At 41.1% G+C, this 25010-nt stretch overlaps 1 protein-coding gene across 1 annotated transcript in view; it reads left to right on the top strand.

The window, feature by feature from the left end:
• Notum (palmitoleoyl-protein carboxylesterase notum) overlaps positions 1–25010 on the top strand; it is a 151743-nt gene that overhangs the window by 98930 nt on the left and 27803 nt on the right. Inside the window, exons 2-4 of the mRNA XM_067144549.2 lie at positions 8651–8794; positions 8883–8977; positions 21839–21891. Coding sequence (XP_067000650.2) covers positions 8651–8794; positions 8883–8977; positions 21839–21891 — 292 coding nt within the window. The remainder of the gene's footprint in view (positions 1–8650; positions 8795–8882; positions 8978–21838; positions 21892–25010) is intronic.

Genomic DNA, 25010 nt, shown 5'->3' with positions numbered 1-25010 from the left:
CTTTACATAGACCAAAATACTATCATGATAACGACTGATTTCGCACACGAAGCTTATTGGGGCTGGTGATCATTTTTTCCAGTTCCTAAACAACAGCAATAACAAGAACAAAATAAAAAGAGAAAGAGAAATATATAACAACAACTTGAACCGCCTTGCTTCATCTCTGTATGTACCCTTCGTTCTTGCGTCATTTCGTTTAAGATTTTTTTTTATTAGAAGATCTTACAAAGATGAATTGAGTTTCAAAACCTCAAGATTTTGCCACACTAATTTCCTTAAAGAGGAATAATAAACGGGAACAGTTTAATGATCTGTTTAGGTTTCTTTAGCAAATAGAAAGGAACTGTTCTTGGAACGTGAATAGGCGAGATGAAAGAAGCGACGTTCCCTTCATGCAAATAAGCTATGTGTCCAAACCCGCCCTTGTGGTATTACAGCCTGGTCTCGGAGTTCGTGAAAGCTATGAATGCAGCGAGACTCAAACATAGCTATCTTCGCCGCTCTGGAGAAGCAATAAAGTCCTGGGCGCCTGCAGTAAAGAACGGTTACTGCCACAGTCGGCCTATCTTCAAAGCCTCAGAAGGAAGTGCTGGCTGGCACCACTGGAAGGAGAAAGATTTTCAGACTGTAGATAAGGAAAACGAAACCGTCACCTAGTGTCTTCCGTACCGCTACCACAGGACTGACTTGAGTACATTTGTTCTAAATATACCTCTACTTTTAATAGCACCTCCGTACAGGTGCCAATCAAGCAACCACTGTTCTGGCCCGTAAGACTTATTATGTATTCCTGATGATTCATTCACGGTTGGTAGAACATCGAGAGGAGTGCGAAGGTTATGAACGTCTACGCTGCATTTACCGAAAATGTTAGTTCATCATCATCATCATCTGTTTACCCTCCAGGTTCGGTTTTTCCCTCGGACTTAGCGAGGGATCCCACCTCTACCGCCTCAAGGGCAGTGTCCTGGAGCTTCAGACTCTTGGTCGGGGATACAACTGGGGAGTATGACCAGTACCTCGCCCAGGCGGCCTCACCTGCTATGCTGAACAGGGGCCTTGTGAAGGGATGGGAAGAGTGGAAGGGATAGGCAAGGAAGAGGGAAGGAAGCGGCCGTGGCCTTAAGTTAGGTACCATCCCGGCATTCGCCTGGAGGAGAAGTGGGAAACCACGGAAAACCACTTCCAGGATGGCCGAGGTGGGAATCGAACCCACCTCTACTCAGTTGACCTCCCGAGGCTGAGTGGACCCCGTTCCAGCCCTCGTACCACTTTTCAAATTTCGTGGCAGAGCCGGGAATCGAACCCGGGCCTCCGGGGGTGGCAGCTAATCACGCTAACCACTACACCACAGAGGCGGACGAAAATGTTAGTTATTCATACAAATTGGTGACTTTATAATCTTTGAAAATAAGCTTTAAAGATGCCGTTATATCTTATAAATACAATTGTAGGGGGTCCGCTGTCTGTAATGTCATTTATCTCGCCATTTTAAATATATTTATCCGTTTTGGGTCAACTCAAGATCGTATCAGTAGTGTTTAGCTTTCGTGTCTTTTTGTTTGTTTGTTTGTTTGTTTGTTTGTTTGTTTGTTTGTTTGTTTGTTTGTTTGTTTGTTTGTTTGTTTGTTTGTTTGTTTGTTTGTTTGTTTGTTTGTTTGTTTGTTTGTTTGTTTGTTTGTTTGTTCCACCATCACGGGTAAACGGCTGAAGAGATCTTGACCAAACTTCATATTTAGAATCTATTTGTGCTGGATAAAGTGGAGTCGGGACGGGTTTTTCTCGGGGTACTCTAGTCTTTCATTCCAGCGACACTCTCCAATATCGTTTCATTTCATCTGTCAGTCATTAATCATTGCCCCAGAGGAGTGCGACAGGCTTCAGCAGCCGGCATAATTCCTCACCGCAAAATAGGGGTTTCATTCATTCCATTCCTCATCCGGTTGAATGACTGGATATTCATTTTCGTGTCTTGACCGACTAAACCGTTAAAGTTCCGAAACTTAAGCTCCGAGATCGCTAAAACATCTAATATTGCTTGATATCAACCAACCACTATTGATCCGCATTTAGGGCCACGGAGGCTCTCAGTATACGAATATAACGTATTAAATTCTAAATTCGTTCGCCTCTGTGGTGTAGTGGTTAGTGTGCTTAGCTGCCACCCCCGGAGGCCCGGGTTCTATTCCCGGCTCTGCCACGAAATTTGAAAAGTGGTACGAGGGCTGGAACGGGGTCCACTCAGCCTCGGGAGGTCAACTGAGTAGTGGTGGGTTCGATTGCCATCTCAGCCATACTGGGAGTGGTTTTCCGTGGTTTCCCACTTCTCCTCCGGGCAAATGCCGGGATGGTACCAAACTTAAGGCCACGGCCGCCTCTTCCCTCTTCCTTGTCTATCCCTTCCAATCTTCCCATCCCCCACGAAGGACCCTGTTCAGCATAGCAGGTGAGGCCGCCTGGACGAGGTACTGGACATCCTCCCCAGTTGTATCCCCCAACCCAATGTCTCACGCTCCAGGACACTGCCCTTGAGGCGGTAGAGGTGGGATCCCTCGCTGAGTCAGAGGGAAAACTGACCCTGGAGGGTAAACAGATTAAGAAAAAAAGAAGAAAGTCTAAATTCTATTGAACAATGTTATGCTGCGCCCGTTATTCACGAAATATATTACTGCGTAATACTAAAGTCGGGCTGAGTGGCCCACACGGTCGAGGCGCCGCTCTTCTGGCCTCAACTTGGCAGGTTCGATCCTGGCTCAGTCCGGTGGTATTTGAAGGTGCTTAAATCAGCTGTTTACCTAGTCTTTTCTTAAATGATTGCGAAGCAGCTGGAAATTTATCAAGCATTTTCCTTTACAAGTTATTCCAGTCCTTGATCCTCTTCCTATAAACGAATACTTCCCCTAGTTTGTCCTTTTGAATTCCAAGTTAATATCATGATATTTCCTACATTTAAAATCTCCACGCGAGCTTTGTCTGCTAACGTTATTCCAAACCATCCCTTCATAGAAACATTCTGCTTAGTGGAGTTGTTCGTCTCATTATTTCCAAGTCTTCCCAGCCAAAAGTTTGCATCATCCTTGTGTGTTCTGAATAGGATTGTTTATGTCCGGTGATCTGTCTCCAGGTACAGTAGCGCACTTAATATATGAGTGATTAGTTAGTCGGTAAGTCCTTGATGACACAGTGAATCCTTTCGCTCTAACGTCGCTAGCCCCGGAATAGTTCTGAAATCTCTAAAAAATCATCTCGTCCTGTCAGCAATGTGAGATCATTGTGATCACTGTATTCGTTGTACTGACGTACCCCCTGCTCACTCCGCTGTCACCTGCTCGCTGTGATAAGCAAATACCAACGTCGATTCGCCCAAGTGCAATCGTCCTTGGAATAAGTAATACTATAGTTGCACCGTCCGTGTTACAAGTTTCATCCACTCTATTTTTCATACGTAATATTTTCAAAGTCTGTAGTGCATTAAAATCTTGTGTGTATTGACGATGATTCTAACTACCTTCGTACAGTATTTGGTTAGAGATCCTGTTCACCTTAATCCTTCTAATTTCAATGCATCTGCTTATTATTATTATTATTATTATTATTATTATTATTATTATTATTATTATTATTATTATTATTATTATTATTATTATTATTAACGGCCCTGTGGTGTTGGGATAACATGCCTGTCTCTCACTCGGAGGCTCAGGGTTCGATTCCGGCTAGGTCAGGGTATTTTTACCTGGGTCTGAGGGCTGATTCGAGGTCAACTCACCCTACGTGACTACAATTGATGAGCTATCTGACGGTGAGATAGCGTCCCCGGTCTAGAAAATCAAGAAAAACGGCTGAGAGGATTCGTCGTGCAGACCACACAATACCTCGTAATCTGCAGGCCTTCGGGCTGAGCAGCGGTCGTTTGCTAGGCCAAGAACTCTCGGGGCTGTTACGTCATGGGGTTTGAGGATGATGATTGATGATGATGATGATGATGATGATTATTATTATTATTATTATTATTATTATTATTATTATTATTATTATTGTTGTAACAAAAAGGAAAAATTACAAAGCAATTCACAGGCAGCACTGAACTCAATAAACGGTCGTGTCTCTCCTGAGCTCGTAGACACATAGGGACAATCAGAAATGAAAAATCACCTCCTAGCAAAATGGAAAAATTAAAATCCACAGCCTGTTTCCAGTCATTCGACCAGGTCAGAAAAGGAATGACCGGGCGAGTTGGCCGTGCAGTTAGAGTCGCGCAGCTGTGAGCTTGCATCCGGGAGGTAGTGGGTTCGAATCCCACTGTCGGCAGTCCTGAAGATGGTTTCCCGTGGTTTCCCGTTTTCACACCAGGCAAATTAATTAAGGCCACGGCCGCTTCCTTCCCACTCCTAGGTATTTCCTATCCCATCGTCGCCATAGGACCGGTATGTGTAGGTGCGACGTAAAGCAAATAGCAAAAAGAAAAAAAAAAGAAATGGAATGAATGAATCCCCATCTAGCGGCGAGGTTAGGAATTGTGCCGGCTGCCCGAAGCCTGTCACACTCTTCTGGAGCAATGATTAATGAGTGACAGATGAAAGGATATTGGAGAGTGTTACTGGAATGAAAGAGGACACGGAAACCCGCAGTAGCCCGAGAAAAACCTGTCTCATCTCCGCTTTGTCCAGCACAAATCTCACATGGAGTGACCGGGATTTGAACCACGGAACTCAGCGGTGAGAGGCCGGCGCGCTGCTGTCTGAGCCACGGAGGCCTCCTAGCAAAAGAATCTGAAAATTTACGATGGAAATTTCATACAATAGAACTCGTACAACCCCCCAGTGGAATAATATCGGGACCGCTACATTAAAAGGACCCATTGCGAGAGAAAAATTATTTCCCAAGATTTCTTTAGTGTAAAATACTTTTTTTTTTGTTATTTGTTTTACGTCGCACCGACACAGATAGGTCTTATGGTGACGATGAGATAGGAAAGGTCCAGGAATGGCAAGGAATCGGCCGTGGCATTCACTAAGGCACAGCCCCAGCATATGCCTGGTGTGAAAATGGGAAACCACGGAAAACCATCTTCAGGGCTGCCGACAGTGGGGTTCGAACCCACTATCTCCTGGATGCGAGCTCACAGCTGCGCGCCCATAACCACATGGCCAACTCGCCCGGTGTAAAATACGTGTGCCGAACTTTGTGCTTACTCACTTCTTATCTGGGCATGGTAAATTTAAGTCGTATTTTGAGCGATTTAAGATGTTCATGCTTTTGTAGATCCCCTCGAACTGTACGTACATTACCTGTTTTTTGAATGTCCTGCACTTGGAAGAGTAAGACATTCTGCAGACTGACACCTGAACTATTGTGACAATGAACTGGTAAAACCTCTGTATCATAAATTTAAAAAATGAAGGTTGCTATTCTCATTTTTTAACATTCATTCACCACATTTTTAATAAGATTTCACTATAATGTTTTATCTTTGGGGAATCGTATCTAATTGTTAACTACAGCCGTAATGTAGTAGGCAAAAAATGGTTTATTTTCTGTATTAAAAGTTTTTTTTTACATCGTTATGAGTACGGTTGAACTTGCTTAGCTGATGTGTTGGCCTTCTTTTCCTCCCAAAATCTCTTCATCCTCTCGCTGAGCTTCTTCCTTCGTTCTTCTGTCCAAGCTATAGTAGCTCTGGTCTTGGGATTATCTTCAACGTGGTGATTGTCGATTTTGGTTCTGAATTTACATCTGTCCTGTCTTCTGATATGTTGATTTCCTGGAGTTCTGTTTCAATTTCACGAAGCCAGCTGTTCTTGGTTTTTAATGAAAGGGCCAGGTTGGGAATTCTTTTAGTTAGCCTGTTAGTGTTCATTCTGATAATGTGTGCATAAAATTTCAATCGTCTTTTCCGAAAAATGTGAGAATTTTTTTTCAGAATGACAATATATCTCCTGGGATGATTTTTTCCTCCATATTGCATATTGCATCTATACAAACTGGGCCAAAAAGTTTTCGTAAAATTTTCCTTTCTTGTTTCTCAATGTCTTTGGTTAAAGCCCCACCAATGATTAAGATTTCTGAGGCATATAACGCTTCAGGTTTGATTACTGTATTATAGTGTCTAAGTTTTGTATTCCGAGATACTGATTTTTTATTATACCTGTTCCAAGTGATCCTGTATTCTTTCTGTAATCTTGAAAATCTTTCTTTATTTGCTTTGCGGTTTAAACCAGAGGTCTGAATAATTTCTCCCAAATATTTAAATTAGTTCACTTGAACAATTTTGCCGAATTTAATTATCATAGGTTGTCCATCTAAGTATCGTGAGGCTCTTTCCATGTACTGAGTTTTCTCATACGAAATTTGAAGTCCCGTTTTGATGACAATTTCATGTAGTTTTTCAATGGAATGAATTGCTTCATGCCTATTATTGGAAAGGATTGCTATGTCATCAGCAAAGACCAGACATTGCACGTGAATTCTGTCTTTACGTTGTCTTCCAAGGGTTATTTCTTTAGTTTCCTTTTCCCAGGTCCTGATTACTTTCTCAAGTACCAAGTTGAACAGTAACGGAGATAAACCATCCCCTTGACGGACCTCGGTATTAACAGGAAAAGGCTCAGATATTTCGCCTAGGAATTTAACTTTTGAAGTAGTGCCAGTTAATGTTTGTTTGATTAATTCTCTTCTTTTTTATCCACTTGAAATTCTTCTAGAGTACTGAAAAGTGTTTGATGGTCTATGGAGTCATATGCTTTTCTGAAATCTAAAAAAGTAATGACTGTTTGTCTTGTTTTGCGCATTTGGAGCATAATTTTGAGATTAAGGATTTGTTCTGTACAAGATCTTCCTTTTCGGAAACCTGTCTGGTATTCACCAATTAGATGGTCTGTTTGTTTCTCAAGTCTAGTGAGCAGGGCTTTGGGAAAGAATTTGTAAGCAACTGGTATCGAGCTAATTCCTCTATAATTATTGATGTTCGTTTTATCCCCTTTCTTGTGTAGTGGATGGATTAGCGCACATTTCCAATCTTCCGGGATTTCTTCAGTGATTCAGATGTTCTCCTCAAGAATCGAGCGGATTTTCCGGGATACGCTGTCACCTCCTATCTTCAGCATTTCGGCAATTATACCATCTTCCCCCGGGGCTGTGTTATTTTTGAGTCCTTGGATTATTTCTTTGACTTCTTCCTGTGTTGGGGGTTCTGAATCTTGATTAGATAAGGGTTTTTATTAAGGTGAGTTGTTCTTTAGGGGATTCACAGTTTAAAAGATACTGGAAATAAACTGCTAGAAGTTTTCAGTTCTCTTGATTAATCGTTTCCAGTGTCCCATCTGGGCGTTTGAAGCAAAGACCAGGTGCCTGATAATTTGATCATTCTTCTCTGAATGTTTTACAGAAGTTTCGTGTATTGTTTTCTGTAAAATCTTGTTTAATTTCTGCCAATCTGTAGTGTTCGTATTTGCGTTTTTCAGACCTGATAATTTTTTATGTTTATTTCTGTATTTTGGTAAATTCCTGCCAGGTTTGTTCAGTTTTATGAGAATTCCAATTCTGCCAGGCTTTAGTTCTAAAGTTTATGGCCTTGTCGCAGGTTTCATTCCACCACCTATGTTTTTCCTGGGTGGTGTGCCAACATTTCGAGAAGCCTTCAAAAGTACGTCTTTGAGTTCTAACCAGTTCGAAGGATTGTGAGTAAGAATACTTTCAAGGAAAGTACTAGTGTTCTGTTTAAGAAATTCCAGGTTATCATTATTATTATTATTATTATTATTATTATTATTATTATTATTATTATTATTATTATTATTATTATTATTATTATTATTATTGTCCGCCTCTGTGGCGTAGTGGTTAGCGTAATTAGCTGCCACCCCCAGAGGCATGGGTTCGATTCCCGGCTCTGCCACGCAATTTGAAAAGTGGTACGAGGCCTGAAACGGGATCCACTCAGCATCGGGAGGTCAACTGAGTAGAGGAGGGTTCGATTCCCTCCTCAGCGATCCTGGAAGTGGTTTTCCGTGGTTTTCCACTTCTCCTCCAGGCAAATGCCGGAATGGTATCTAACTTAAGGCCACGGCCGCTTCCTTTCCTCTTCCTTGTCTATCCCTTCCAATCTTCTCATCCCCCCAAAAGACCCCTGTTCAACATAGCAGGTGAGGCTGCCTGGGAGAGGTACTGGTCCTCCTTCCCAGATGTATCAACCGACCGAAAGTCTCATGCTCCAGGACACTACCCTTGAGGCAGTACAGGTGGGATCCCTCGCTGAGTCCGAGGGAAAAACCAACCCTGGAAGGTAAACAGATCAAGAAGAAATTAGTAGTAGTAGTAGTCCTAAGACACTCTATACATAGGTATCATAAACAGCACGGACTTACTCAAATCAAGGGATGTACCTAGATCACAGAGGTCAGCCAGTAATCTGACTTCTAAACTTTTAGTGTGTCTGTGATATGAACATTCTATAAAAAGTGTCCGGAATCTGAACTAAGATATATCATCTTGCAGCTACGTCTTAGAAGTCACAATGAGTAAATCAACCAACCAAATATTCTCACCATCCCAAATCAGAGAAATCTTGTTATTTTTTATGTATCACTTGCTGCTCTTACGAAGGATCAAAATCTTTTTAAAAATCTTAATTTTGCTTCACTTTCAGTTTTGTGTGGTAGTGAGTGTTATGATTCAAGCCCTTGGACGACCCCAGGAAATAAGAAGTACTTCAAGTAACGAAGAACTGAATTCAAATTTGGTTTCGGATTACAGCGCACCACCACTGAATGCAATACAGAAACTGATGAAGGTATGAATAAAATATGTAAAATATAATTAAAAATAGGCTTAGTTGTTCTTGAATACTATTTAAGAATGGTGTCTCCTTCTGTCTCTAGATCCTCGAAGGCTGTGGTTTGGATGAGCAACATGGTTTGAAGAGAGTGTTCTTAACCACTTCCAACATTACATGTAATGATGGATCTAATGCTGGGTAAGTTCAAATTATCTGACTAAATTATTTCACGTATTGATATTGACTTGATTAGGGTGCTGCAAAGCTGTAAATGGTCTAAATTATAACAAAGATATTTTACGACATCATTTCATATACGTGACATAAATATTTTTATAAAGTAAATGGACCTACGTAATTTTAATTTATCTATACAAATGTGCATTCAAAATAATGCCCATGTGTGCTGGGGTTATTTACAGATTATTCTCTTCCATTTTCCTGTCTAAATAGCATGTAAACAAGGCAGGTTACAGACTTCATGTGCATATATTAATACGTGGGTCTAATAACAGCAATACGTTGATCTCTATAGCATTTACGCCAAGTGGTGCTTTAGGCCCGCGTATTGAAACCGTTTGATCCTGGGCTCGTTACTACAGGAAGGCTTGTCTGGTCTTTTCATCAGATACATTGTCCGACTCGCTGGCTGAATGGTCAGCGTACTGGCCTTCGGTTTAGAGGGTCCCGGGTTCGACTCGCGGCCAGGTCGGGGATTTTAACCTTCATTGGTTAATTCCAGTGGCCCCGGGGGCTGGGTGCTTGTGCTGTCCCCAACATCCCTACAACTCACACACCACACATAACACTATCCTCCACCACAACAACACGCAGTTACCTACCCCTGGCAGATGCCGCCCACCCTCATCGGAGGGTCTGCCTTACAAGGGCTGCACTCGGCTAGAAATAGCCACACGAAATTAAATTAAATCAGAGACATTACTCTAACAATGATAAGCAGTACTATGATGCGATAAAATCAATTGATTTTCGTGTCACTTTTGTAAAAATAGGATTTTATGACAAATATTTTAGTCCGTACGGACTAAAGTCTATTTATTCCATAATTAGTTTGCATAAAAGAACCAATATGCTAGACATGTGGCTGGTTCTGTATGAGTTGCGCCGAGTAAAAGTTGCGCCGGGTATAATTTGCGCCGTGGAGATTCCCCACTGGGAGTAGAAGTGGTTTGACAGCTGTCTTAAGCATCTGATACCTGCGCTGCACCGCAGGGGGTTATTTCCAAGTTCAAGGAATGTCTGTGAATATCTGTAGTACTGAGATTTTGAAATTAATATATAAAAAAATATCATTCACTCTATCTTTTTTTTGCTAGTTGTTTTACGTCGCACCGACACAGATAGGTCTTACGGCGACGATGGGACAGGAAAGGGCTAGGAGTGGGAAGGTACAGCCCCAGCATTTGCCTGGTGTGAAGATGGGAAACCACGGAAAACCATTTTCAGGGCTGCCGACAGTGGGGTTCGAACCTACTATCTCCCGTATACTGGATACTGGCCGCACTTAAGCGACTGCAGCTATCGAGCTCAGTATTCACTCTATCAATGTTGGTTTCTTGCATATTTAGAAAAGCTGCATCATATTTATATTAGTGGGTGAAATGTGTATAACTACGTAGTTTGACTTAATTTACAAACCAAGTGTGGAAACATGGAATCAGTCTTTCAGTCTTATGAAGAATATCCACAGCCTGTTTGTAGCTAACTGATAGGGTCAGGAATAGAATGAATGAAGGATGAAATATCGCTAAAGGCAGAAAATATTGCCGAATGCGAGATCTGACGTGCTTTTGCGGACAAAGATTAATGGATGGCAAATGGAATGTAGCGAATTTGTTGAATAAAGAATGACCAGTGAAAACAGAAAAAAACTGTCTCACCCTACGTTTCGCCGACATGCACCCCTTATGAAGTGATAGGGCTCAAGAATGAACCATAGCTACTGCCAAAGAAAGGAAATTGTGTGCCCTGGCGAGGCCTGTCACATTTCCTGGGTATGAAAGATTAATAAATGACAAATGGAATTGTTTCAAACAGTGATGCTGATATAAATATGAAGAAATCAGAAATAATAGTTTGACGCCAGCTTTGTCCAGCATAAACGCTATCTAAAGTTATCGTAGATTTAACCCCCGGAGCAGTGATGGGAAGCCTACGTTCAATCAGCATCATGAAGAAGCTTTTTCAAAACCTTGGTAGGGAGTGGACACTGTCACATTCTGAAACACTAAACTTACCTGTGGAATTCCCAAACAAGACCTCTAGTTCCTAGAATGATTAATGACCACGGCGCAAGTTATACTGATTTTAACACGGCGCAACTTATACTCGGCGCAACTCATACGACACCATGTGGCTAACCACTAGAAACAAATACTGGTAGTTTCTTAACTCGGAATATAATATCCAAAATCCTGTCCCTGCCCATTGATTCAATGAAGCACACGATCCTGAAAGTCCATCTCTTCTTCAGTTTGATAGAGAACCTCGGGGGCAGCGAAAAATTTCCTCGTCTTCTCTGTATTGACTTGCTTATCCGCTCATTTCTGAATGCCAGTCAACGTTAATACTCCTGTAATAAATAGGATAGGCAAGCCTTCATGCGTCAATGTACTCAGGAGAAAATGACCTCTAAAACATTGTACTTCAGAGGCTAATACACGGAGTGGACTTATCATCACCTCTCCCTGAAATGTGAAGAAATCTCGTCTCATAGGCATATTTCTAAGTCGTAACTCGGAGCTTTACACGAGCCAGAGTAACTTTCCTTCAGTAAACCAATGAGGTATGGGAAAGTGATGGAGCGACAGAATCGAAAACGTGTAGCGAGGCAATTGATGGGTGGCAAATACTTGGCAGGGTATGTTGCACAAGGGTACTGTGATCTGGACTTCCGTATTTTTAATGGATCCTCTCAGGCCACCATTATTATTATTATTATTATTATTATTATTATTATTATTATTATTATTATTATTATTATTATTATTATTATTATTATTATTATTACCAAGTTTTTGTGGTAGGTAGAGGTGAAAGAAGGTGCGGGGGTGAACGGGTCTCAAACTACGAAATTAAAGTTGATGTAAAATTTAACAAGGTTATATTCTCTTTTCAAAATTCAGAAATAACACGAATGGCAGGTACAGAGTAGCAAGGTAACAAATTACGATTACAGTATTCACAAGATTTGGGCTTCGAGCCCCTAACTCACAATTCTTGGGCAATTAGCCCAACTTTACCCCAAAACAAGTTTCAACAGAGGGGCAGAAAACCCCATTCATGCCCAGGAGCACTTGCTCCAAATTACACAGTAAGGCCTCCTTGAGGCGGCGCGCAGAAAACAAAATTTTCAAGAAAGAGCAACTTGCCCTCAAAATTTAAGCCTGTCAAAGGCCACACCAAATTCCACCTTCAAGTTGTCCTCTAAGGACATAGACACAGGGGCAAAATACCCAACCTACTGAGGCCTATTAAGTGAGAAAAAGGTTAATTACATGACCTCAAAAATAACCAATTGAAAGGAGGCGACTTGCTCTCCTAATACATTTGTTTAAAACCTACTTGGCACTAGGCCATTAATGCAAGGGCTAATCCCATACTAAAGAGGTGACTTTAGAAAGGAACAATTTACATTACGTTAAAGAAGAATAGGTTGAGAAAAAAATAAGTTCACCTCAAAACAATATGAGTGGGAGCTCGAGAGGGTTAAGCACTCTCTATCCCGATATGCAGTTTAAAAGATAGAATAGATACTAAGTGTCTTTACATTTTGAGGAAGGTTACATTATGGAAAAGCTTCGGACCCGCCCCGAGAGTTAAACTGCTGAGCTAGCAAGGAAAGAAGTTATTAATCGGCCATTACCTTGTTGTTGACTGTTGCCGAAGAAAGAGGCGCTTCCCGCCCCCTGCTATGTACTTTACACACTAAAAGATGGAACAGAAGTGGCGCAGAGACCCAAAAATCAGCAGTTTATATACTCTCGCGGAAAGTTCGAGGCGTTTTTGGAATGAGAACACCCTCCCACCAAAACTTTATTGGTTAGGGATAAGCAGCATATTCAAGTTGGGGGAAGATACATCAGATTGGTCAGAAATTAATTAAAGAAATTCGGGATTGGCTAAATACAAAACAAGGGGAAAGAGAGGGGTATACAGCCAACTCAAACAATAACAGAAAGAAATTTAACAAGAAACAAACTTTTGAAATAAAAATTTCTCCAAAAAACAGTTCTTTCACTTCGCACTAGGGTGCACCATTGTAGGTTTTCAGTAGTGTCCTCTAGAAGAGAAAGTTCACACTTCTCACTACAGGTAAAACAAAAATACATAAAAAATGACACAGTTCAAAAACTCCAAAATTTCCAAGTAGTGACATCTTCTGAGAAACTTAAAAATTAATACCGTAGATAAAGTTCAGACTTCCTCCAGCAGAGGAGTTTCAACTGGCGCAAATTTTAAATTAGCGGCGTGGAGGTGTACCGCCCGGTACAATTATTATTATTATTATTATTATTATTATTATTATTATTATTATTATTATTATTATTATTATTATTATTATTATTATTATGGAATGTTAACCAATTTATATCGTAACGCAGAAAGAAATTAGAGGATATCTGATAGGAAAACCTGCAATACTTTCCTGAATATTAGATTTGTTAATATACCGTATAATTGCATCATTTGATTGATCGAGTGATTTATTTATTTATTTATTTATTTATTTATTTATTTATTTATTTATTTATTTATTTATTTATTTATTTATATTCACAGAGCGAACACATATGGTTATCAGTAAACGTGAAGTTATGTTTCGAAGGATATCTCCAGTCTGTTAGTCGTCACCCTACAGGCTGTGAAAGTCCGTATGGGAGCGGAAGGTAGTGGCTTTTACTACTCGTAACTTTGGCATTCAGTTGTTTTCTCTATGATAGTCTTTTTTCTTTATATCCAAGAATAAACCTGGTACCATTTCTCTTGTAAGTTGAATGAATTCCAGGAGCTCTTCATAACTGGCAATCATTTCTAAATGCTACGATAACCAAACGGGAATAGACATGTCCGCCTTTACTGGTGATTAAGTCCTGAGAATGTGATACCTAATAATACTTTACGGCCATTAATTGATTATTTTATTGTGTAGATAGTAATTTTATATAATTATTTTGTAGTAGGGCCTATATGTTAACTTATGTTGTTTGTGTAAACTCAAATCGAATTATTTGATATAATCATAGTGTGCGATTGTCGTTTATCGGACATAACCTATCCTTAGTGGGCTAGACATGTAAAAATACACATATCTTTATTTGAATATGTTTGGACTCTGTTTCATTGTGACTCGTAATTATATTAACCGAAGCCAATTACATACTCAGACTTTACAGCAAATTATATATTGCCACACATAGCCTACTTTTGTTACCACTGTGTCAGCTGTGTCTAAGCATAAACATCAGGTTAGTGAAGATATATCATTTCAACTTCGTTCGGCTCCTTGGCGTCGTCGCCTTCGGTTCAGAGGGCCCCGGGTTCGATCCCTGGCAGGGTCGGAGATTTTAACCTTAAATACGTGTTTGTAATGTCCTCAACATCCCTGCAACTCACACATCACTCACAACACTATCCGCCATCACACTGACACGCATTCCCCCATACACGGCAGATGTCACCCACCCTTGTCGGAGGGTCTGCCTTATGAGGGCTGAATAATAAGAATAATAGCAATAACCAGACGAAATCTTAAAAAATTAAATTAAATTTCCTCTTCCAGTATAGGCCTATACAGTATACGTAGGCTGTATATCAAGTTATAGTATTTTGTTTACGTTATACCAAGCTCAGTAGGAATATTGAAATTATACTGATGCATATTTAAATATTTCAATGAAGACAATTAAGTTCCTCTACTACTACTTCTTTCCCTGAAGGGGGAGGAGGGCCTCTTAGACGGTAACGTCTCTCAGGCCGGGAGATTTGCTACAGTGAAGGAGATGCACGGAGAAGGTGAGGCGGTTGGCGGCCGTAGCCTATACTAGGAACTGTCCCCGCATTCGCCTTAGTGCAGGAGAATGGAAAACCATTCTCAGAACAGCCGACGGTTGGGGACAGCCGTGAGGTCCAGCCCTGTCCCGTCTCCCGAATGCAGAGGCTCCTCTGCTCGGTTGGCCGGTCGGAGTGCAGAGCTGTTGGACCACGGACCAGCCGTGGCCACTTGTGGGCGGAGACCCTCCCTGGATCCACCGACTAAGCTCCTCGTGGGTATACATATAATTATTAACAAGGAACAGTCTACTGTATACAGGCGTTACCGTATCATTACATCAAAACTCAAATCACATTATGCAATCAAATAGCCTACATGGTAATTTGATAGGGTACCCGAAGACCAACTCCGCAACATCCATGGACAGAACAGCCTATTACAATTAAATACCTTTTCTTTTCGAACAGTCCTTTCTCAGGGAAAGGGGTATTGTTCATGTATGGCACGTGCGTCCTGATAAAAACACACTATCAAAGATTCAAATCTATTGAATATCCCTGGCAGTAGTGGTGATTGGCAATTAGAAGTGGGGGGTGGGGGAGGTACAGACAACAAAAAGCACCCGGGTTTTGTGGGATATAGCGGGTGATTGGGGGAGGGGGGAGTATATACATCAAACTTGGAAAAAAAAAAGCTACAAAATAGTAAGTTTTTTAAGCTCTCTGAGCGATTTTCGAGAGAGGTAAAGATTGACAGTTTACCCAAAGTGTGGTAATAATACTTTTTTGAGATGTTGATTCAATACTGTACAATAAAACTTTCAGCAAAGGAAGAATAATTACACATCTGTTACAATTAAATTGAAGTGCGGCGTGATTGTACAAATAAAAAGGAACTGATAGACACTAAAGAAACTCCCAGACTGACGAATGCATGTGACAAGCGGGTGAATCATACCTGTGTCCATGATGTTGGCACAAAAAAACATATACCCCTGCTACCCTTCCTCACAGCACATGCAAAGTCTCCACTACTAGCTGTGGCGCTATAAAAATCGGTTTGCCGCGACAAACGACATTTTGTGCGTATTTCCACCAATAATTTTGTTAATAATGAAAGAAAATAAAGGAAAGAATTAGCTGATAAGACAACAGGGCTTGTACAAACTGCTTTTAAAAAAATAATTCCTAGTTTCAGCCGGCTAAAATGGAATAAAAGTTTAATGTTTTCTCCACAAAGTGGGGGGCGACCGCCCCCCTTGCCCCCCAGTCACCGCTACTGATCCCTGGCCCCCCTTGCCCCCCAAATCGCCGCTACTGATCCCTGGCACCCCTTCGCCCCCCCCCCCAATCGCCACTACTGATCCTTGGCACAGTCACTTACCATTCAAAATCGAGAATAAACTAACAAAACGATCGGCAGACATTTCTTAGTCCGCCTCTGTGGTGTAATGGTTAGCGTGATTAGCTGCCAACCCCGGAGGCCCGGGTTCGATTCCCGGCTATGCCACGAAATTTGAAACGTGGTACGAGGGCTGGAACGGTGTCCACCCAGCCTCGGGAGGTCAACTGAGTAGAGGGGCGTTCGATTCCCTCCTCAGCGATCCTGGAAGTGATTTTCCGTGGTTTCCCACTTCTCCAGGCAAATGCCGGAATGGTACCTAACTTAAGGCCACGGCCGCTTCCTTCCCTCTTCCTTGTCTATCCCTTCCAATCTTCCCATCCCCCCACACGGCTCCCGTTCAGCATAGCAGGTGAGGCCGCCTGGGCGAGGTACTGGCCATCCTCCCCAGTTGTATCCCCCTACCCAGAGTCTGAAGCTCCAGGACACTGTCCTTGAGGCGGTAGAGGTGGGATCCCTCTCTGATTCCGAGGGAAAAACCGACCCTGGAGGGTAAGCAGATGAAGAAGAAGACATTTCTTAGAGTTACTCCACTCGAGATTCAAACCACATTAAAGAGTCTGCACAAGCGAAATGCCAGTTCTGCGGTAAGAGGCGAGTTACCATCCACATAAGTCGCTCTCATTCAGGAAAGCACCGCGAGTGATTCATAGTCTTGAATGGCTCCATCTGCCCAAGTCTTAAATACTCATTGCTAACATGTGATTCCAGGAAAATTCCAATTTTTGCCTGATGACGATAAAAGCTCAACAAAGGAAATCTTGAAACTTCCTACCGTCGTAGCAGGCAACATGATCTATTCTAAATGTTATGGAAAACTTACCTTCAATGCATTACCTCATGCAACACACTCCTTGAGAATGTTAATCTGTTGGTTCACGCCTCGAGAGATTCTCATACGGAAACTAAAGAGTTGGCCATGCGGTTAGGGGCGTGCAGCTGTGAGCTTGCATCCTGGAGATTGTAGGTTCGAACCCCACTGTTGGCAGTCCTGAAGATAGGTTTCCGTGGTTTCCCATTTTCACCACTTTGTGACTGCGGAGAGCAGCAGACGATCAAACATCTATGTCAGTGTGTTTTATGTCCTTCAATGTGCACTATGAAAGACTTGATTGCAGCCTCCCCCAACGCTATTGACGTCGCCCAATACTGGGCAAGCATCATCTAGCTCTCGAATATTGTTGCTCTATCTGTGACTGTATAATAGACTTGTATATTTGTATAGTAGGAATGTAGATATCTTGTTGCTTTTTGTTAAATATCTGTAAGTAAAGTTGATACTTCTGACACGAATAAAGAAGAAAGAAGAATTAAGGCCACGGCCACTTTCTTCTCTTTCTTAGCCCATTGTCTCCATAAGACCTATCTGTGTCGGTGCGACGTAAAACAGATTGTAAAAAAAACTAAGGAATGTTTGAAAATTCTGAATATTTCCTAAATTGATGTGTGTAAGAAACAAAAAAAAAAAAAAAAATCGGCAAGTATTAAGAGATCGTGAAATCACCTCCTGGTGTTCACTAACTCAAAGATGACTCAGATTAGAACTATACGAAGATAATAAGCAAATTCTTAGGTCAGAAATCGCATCGGCCTGTCTAATAACGAGAGGAGATAAAAATGACGACGAACGTTTCTGCAATACGCTCTGTTCCCGTCAGATTCCTGGACAACCATTTCTGTCGGCGTTGCCGCGGAGGGAAAGAACTCCTGCTCATGTCCTAGGATCTTGCAAACACGGAGAACTTCTGCGAAACACTCGACATCATCAAATTAGATCCTTCATAGCCTATGAACTAAGGAATAAGGCCTTTAATGTCCATAAAGAAGCTGGTGGACTGGCCATGAACGGCAGTTCTCGTCGTATCGACATAATAGCCTTTAAAGAAAACAGCCCTAAAGGCTCCGTCATAGACCCAGCTGTGTGATTCGAACACCACAGAGACCAACCAGAAGAGGTATGCCTAAACCTAGAAAGAGAGAGAGAAAAAGAAGTTTACGAACACAAAATCCCCTATTACAAAACCAAATGCCATCTTCAAGATTTTTATTTTTATTTTTTTATTTTTTGCTTTACGTCGCACCGACACAGATAGGTCTTATGGCGACAATGGGACAGGAAAAGCCTAGGAATGGGAAGGAAGTAGCCGTGGCCTTAATATACAGCCCCGGCATTTGCCTGGTATGAAAATGGGAAACCACGGAAAACCATCTTCAGTGCTGCCGACAGTGGGGTTCGAACCCACTATCTCCCGGATGCGAGCTCTCAGCTGCGCGCCCCTAACCGCACGGCCATCTCGCCCGGTCTTCGAGAAATTGAAATAATGGTCGGAGCACGCGGCACCATATCTCGACAGTATGCCGACACATGGAAGGGTTTGCAGTTATCCATGGAGGATATTAACTATATAGTTATGATAGCTATCCGAGGTCCTGTTAGGCTCCTGAGGCATCACATATTCGGTGCATGATGTCGTTTCTGGAAAAAAACAATATCTGATTTCAATTTACACTTTCGAAATTACGCCCTTTCTATGTTTACTCCTTCGTAACGTCTCCATTTATCACAAATGATCTGTATTACCTTGTCATTAATGACAGCCTATTAATACAGGTTGATTTTTTTTTTCGATAAAAGCATGTATGTATAATATCTTCATGTCGTAAGTAATTAATATTCTCTAGAACTTCTCCAGCACGATCTTCGGAGAGGCCCCTTCACTTTATCCCATACTTTAGTACTTCGGTAATTCCGCCTTGAAAGAATGTATAACATACATTTCTTTTGAACTAACTCATTAAGCAATATATTTCGATGACGAATTCTTGCTTCCTGGTCGAAGCTATCACCACCTTTACTTGCACCTCTCAACTAAAAAAGTTGGACATGCCGTCTACTAAAAGAATAAAGTGCTACTATAAAGATGCTGTCAAATTGAAAAGATTTTAATCGGAGAGGAATAAATTAGTCGAGTCTCTACGTTGCCACCCTTCTGTACGTCAACAGATGTAAGGATGTGACAGAGTGACAAAAGGGGGCAATCGTGTTTGGCAGTGCTCATGGCCATACGGTGTGTGAAATAGCTGGATCGTTGGTGTTTCTCAGTGGACGGTTCAACGTTTGTGAATCTGAAACAGTCGCTTGACTCGAAAGGAATGCAGGTAATTGTATATCAATCACCAAGATAAATCTCCAGTATCCTTACATGTTTGTTATACAGCTTTTCACAACGAAATATAATAATAATGATAATGATAATGATGATGATAATAATAATAATAATAATAATAATAATAATAATAATAATAATAATAATAATAATAATAATAGCGCTTTGCTACTTGGTTTCTTCATCGCGACGTATTTCCCCATTTTTCTGTGACCCAAGTCTTATCCCGTGTATCACAATGAGACGAAGGCAGTGATATAACATACGCAGAAATTAATTCTATTAGAGAACAAAGTAAACTGTCGGTAATAACATTAGCAAAAAATTATCTACTGATGTGATAAATTCGAAATTTATTGTATTTTCAGTGTGTGCAACTTTTGGGTCGACTTTAACATATCTTACCTTAATATTATGTCTAAAGAACATGTGGACTGTCTGACATGTCCTGATCACTTCTGCGTCAACTTTATCGTCTATTATTGTTGTGATATGCCGGAGATCATCTCTGATATGTGTCATTTTTTGTGGTATTGTTACTAGATTCTCGCTGAGGTGGTCGCAGTTCGAATCTCGTCCAATGCATGTGAGATTTTTGAAACGAAATGTCACGTTCTTGTGGTCGGAATTCCATGTAAAACTAATTATGATGGCCATATCAATAGTTAGGTAAAAGCAAAAGCTTATGATATGTACTAAATGGTCTGGAATGCTCTGTCAAACTACGCTCACCGGACAGAAAATCAGTCACCCTAGTACGCACGCACAGATGGATCGTTAAGCCTGTACAGATGGCGCAGCAAACGAGTCCCGTGCTCAACCGCACGCGCATTGCCTCTACGTGAGAATAAGACAGTAGCAATCACTGAGATATTGATGTTTCAAGCGGACAGTGTATGTCAACATGGGTAGATGTGAGGATATGACAGAGTGGAAAAAAGGGGGCAATCGTGTTTGGCCGTGCTCATGACCATACGGTGCATGAAGTTGCTGGTTTTGTTGATGTTTCGCAGTGGACTGTTCAGCGTGTCTACAAGCAGTGGTGTACTACACGTGGCTATGAAACACAATGTCAGCATTGTGGTCAGAAAAAGATCCTGACTGAGAGAGACTGGAGACTTGTTCACAGCTTGTAAATCAAAATCCAAGCTGACAGAAATTGCTACAGTCAGTGAATATGAAGGTCCATCCCAAACTGTTAGCAAGAGAACATTGCGACGGGAACTGCATGCAATAAACATTTGGAGTCGGTCACCTCGCAAGAGGCCATTGCTCACACAGGCTTAAAAATCTGCGCATTTTCAATTGGCTAGAAATCATCGAACGTGGACAGTAGCTAACTGGTGGAACATGATGTGGTCTGACGAGTCACATTTTTGCCTATATTCCAGTGACACACGTCATTGAGTACATCGAAGGCCAAATGAAGCATTTCATTCTGGATGTGTACAAGGTCAGGTTCAAGCCGGAGGTGGGTCTGTGATATTTTCGGGGTGATTTTTGTATCATGGATTGGGTCCGCTCACTGAGGTGACCGCTAATATAAACCAGCATGTTTATTTAAACATTTTGGATGATCAGGTGTTGCCTTTCAGTCAACATCTGTGTGATGAGTATGCTATTGATACCCTGATTTTTCAAGATGACAACAGCAAAGTTCATCAGGCTGGACACATATGTGACTGGTTTTATGAACACCCGCCCACCCTATTACATCTCAATTGGCCTGCAGAATCACCTGACTTTACCCCCATTGAAAACATGTGGGACCTGTTGGAACAGCGGGTAAAATGCCTACAACAGCATCATAAGATATAAACTTCATGGTTTTGATCCATATTGAATTGTGATCACAATAATTATTATTAAATTAATGTTGTATGGTCCACCTTTTCCAATACACATCATTAATTAATAATTATTATTGTACAACAGCATCCCCGCAATTTGGTAGAATTGCACAATCAAATCCTCAGAGAGTGGCTTAACTTGGATGCAACAGTACCTGCACAACCTCGCGGACTCACTTCCTAACTGAATGCAGGCGGTTATCAAGTCCAGAGGTGAAGTTACACGGTATTAAATTATGCTTATAATGATTTCTCCATTGGTGACTAAATTTTTGTCTGGTGAGCTTACCTCTGTGTTGAGTTTGTCATCTCTGTGAAGAAGTATTATTCCCTCTAAAAAACAACAGCAGCAACTTGCTCTGTTTTAACTTCACCAGATAATCTGCTTTACAACAAATTCTATGCTGATGTATACGACTGTAATTAAGTGTTAGTAAGAATGGGAAAAGTGTCATCTCAGTATTTTCCAGCTACAGCACCAACATCAATCTTGAGCCATTTCTTTTTACTCATAGTGCATATCTTAACATGATCAGCTATGGAGTTAGGTACTACGACTGTCCTGTATGTCAAGGGAAACAAGCTATTTTTCATCAGTCTTGGTAACCTATTTCTCACTTTCTAGGTTCTACTTGCGGAAGTCACATGGCAGTAAACGATGGGTTATATTCCTTGAGGGTAAGTTCTATTATTCCCTTCAGTCTGAATGTATTGATAAAACTGTAATTACTTCAATGATTTTCACCTTCATATTCTTTCCCCATAGCTCATCCATATATATATCTGTAGAAAAGTGAGAGTCACGGAACCAAAAACCTATGCACAGTATTTGCACTATCACAAAGCAGAGCACTCATTGATGTGTGTGAGTAACATGGCCAAATACAGACTCATTCCTTAACACTAGATTGTCAATATATTGAGTTGTTGCTAGGTTCCAACAACATGCAAATATGCTGATGAGCAATTGAATTACCTGCCTAGTACATGTGGAACCACCTTTTGCTCTGATGATAACAATACGGTGTGGGTGGACTCCACAAGACACTGGAAGTATTGAGGAGCCATAATGAACCATGACCACTGCACAACCTCACATATTTACATAACAGTTTCATGCAGCAATTTCTAGCTGGGTGCAGTGCTTGTAAGTCGAACCCTCCAACGAGGGTGGGCAATATCTGCTGTATATAGGTATATAGGAAACTGCGTGTTATTGTGGTTGAGGATAGTGTTATGTGTGGTGTACGAGTTGCAGGGATGTTGGGAGCAGCACAAACACCCAGTCCCTGAGCCAAAGGATTTAAGTTTAAAATCTCCAACCTGGCTGGGAAACAGACCTGGAGCCCTTTAAACCAAAGGGTACTACTTTGACCATTTATCCAAGAAGCCAAATACAACCTCACATAATGCATGGAAATTGGTCAGAGCAGGATTAAGAGGGCTCACATCCCTCTCCATAGCATCCCAGATGTGTTCAATAGGATTAGGATCTGGTGACGATAGGGACTAGGCAAGTATCCGCATGTCTGTGGAGTATTCATCAAATACAGGTCACCTGCAGGATGTTGGGGGTGAACAAATGGGTCGGGATGATCTGACAGCAGGTTCCTGTATAATTCGCCGGTAAGGGATATTGGCAGTTGTACCAAGCATCCTATTATATCCCATGTGAATGGTCTCTATATGAGAGTACTACCACCACCAGTCTGTACTGTACCCTCCTGGTGCGAGGGACCCATTCATGCTTCGAGTCCAAAGACTGTGTTCCTGTCCCCTTGTCAGTCTTTGTGTCTTGTGATGTGAGGTAGGCAGAAGTACCTTACAGGAATGGTGACATCTGTCGCGAGGTGATGGCTTGGGATGGTATGGCTACTCACACTTAGTTGTTGTCCTACAATGAATTCACGAGTAATCACTGCAGTCTGGTTCGTCTGTTCCCTCCTACCATCTGAGCTAGTCGACAATGAAACCTGTCATGAACCACAGCACTTGACCCTAGCAGCGGTTGTTTAGCCCAAATCCACATACGGTACTCATGGTACACTCTTGAATTGGTGACCTATGGAGATCTGTATGATATTTGTCATGTAGACCCCAATCATTTGGCCAAAATAAGAGCTAATTCAGTTGCTCATCAGGGTATTATGCCCTCTAGGAATGTTCAGGAAAAATAAAGAAAATGTCATTATTTTTACTCTGTGCTTCTATTTTATTTTATCAACTTCTATTATTCATTCAATTTTGTTGACATGAGCATACTTTGGAAAAAGAAATCATAACAAAAGGGTCATAATGAATATGAAATATGTACTAATAATTATGTTCTGTTTGGAAAATTACTGTGTTATTGGTTGTAGAGAAGCAATAGGAGGCAATGCAGGATAACTTGTAATTATTATAATAATACTTCAAGCATCTAGACCGCAAGAAATGAATTAACAGTGGTACTAAGGGAGGTCAACACAAAATGTGCAGCATGTGAAAGGAACAGAGGAAAGAAAAAGTGAAGAAGACTTCAATAACAAAATTAGGATGAGCAGATACATTTCATTTTACTCCTATCAGCACTATGGTGTATCTCTTTGGTGGTGGTCAGAAGTTTGTACACCTTTTCCTCTGTTGCTGCCTGCAAATAGGTTTAATACAAACAGACAGTAGATCTAAATGGTTGTCATCTGCCTCTAGTTGCATAAGTAACAGTATTTCCATTCTACTAGGCTTGACCTTCTTCCTTCTCTTCATCATCACAATCAACAACCTTTCCTTGAGTGGCATTACAAGTGTTTCACAGCAAGTCTTTATTTCTGTCTTTGGAGTAGTACAGTTCTGTGAGACAATGGGTGATCTGTGTGATAGAAAACTGATCTTTATATTAAATGTGCTATTTTCTGATGAAACTTTATTTTGTCCAGGTGGAGAAGTGAACAGACAAAATTGCAGGTATTGGTTAGATAAGAGTCCATACTGGCACACACAGCATAAGCATGTCGACAAGAATTCTGGGAATCAGAATTTTGGGCCCTTATTTCTTTGACAAAACACTTACAGGTGACCATTATTCAGAATTCTTGCATGAAGTTCTAATACCATCTCTTGCTGTCTTCCATCGAAATTTTAAAGATCCAAACATTCCACATGATTTGATCTGGTATCAACAAGATTGTACTTCCCCTCGAACGTTTCCAAATAGATGGATCGGAAGATGATTTATAGATGATGTGATGTCATCCGTTCAGTCGGATCTGACTCTCGGCGATTCTATGAATTAGCGCTCTCCAAGTTGTCCTGTTCCACACTGCCTCCTTTAGTTGTTCCAGGGTGAGAGTTTTGTCTGTTTTAATGGTGTCTAAGCAACGAGTCCTCTGGTAACCTGGTCTTCTTGTACCGCTGATCATTCCTAGCATGATTGCTTTTTTCAATGCATCTGATCACATAACGTTGCCTAAGTATGCTAGTCTCAGCTTCATAATAGAGTGGCATGCAAAATCACCACCTCTTTCCACTTTTACTCTTTATGGGAATATTCGAAATACAGAGTCTTTATTAAGAGACCTGCTAATACGGAAGTTGAAAATAAGGATCAGGAAAGAATGCACAGATGTACCACCAGCGGTAATTGAAAATGTTTGAAAGGAATTCATAATCTGACTTTGCGATTGCTAGATTGTTAATGGGGAGCATTTTGAATGCCTTATTAAATAATTCGAAATGTATTTGTTGTACGAGAGCAAATTGCAGAGAAAGGTAATAAAGTACTTTGAATGCCTTATTAAATACATAATTCAAAATTCATC

The sequence above is a fragment of the Anabrus simplex genome, chromosome 3 (genome assembly GCF_040414725.1).
Source record: "Anabrus simplex isolate iqAnaSimp1 chromosome 3, ASM4041472v1, whole genome shotgun sequence".
In the NCBI taxonomy this organism is placed as follows: domain Eukaryota; kingdom Metazoa; phylum Arthropoda; class Insecta; order Orthoptera; family Tettigoniidae; genus Anabrus; species Anabrus simplex.
The sequence above is the reverse complement of the archived record's forward strand: the minus strand, read 5'-3'. Positions and strand labels throughout refer to the sequence as shown.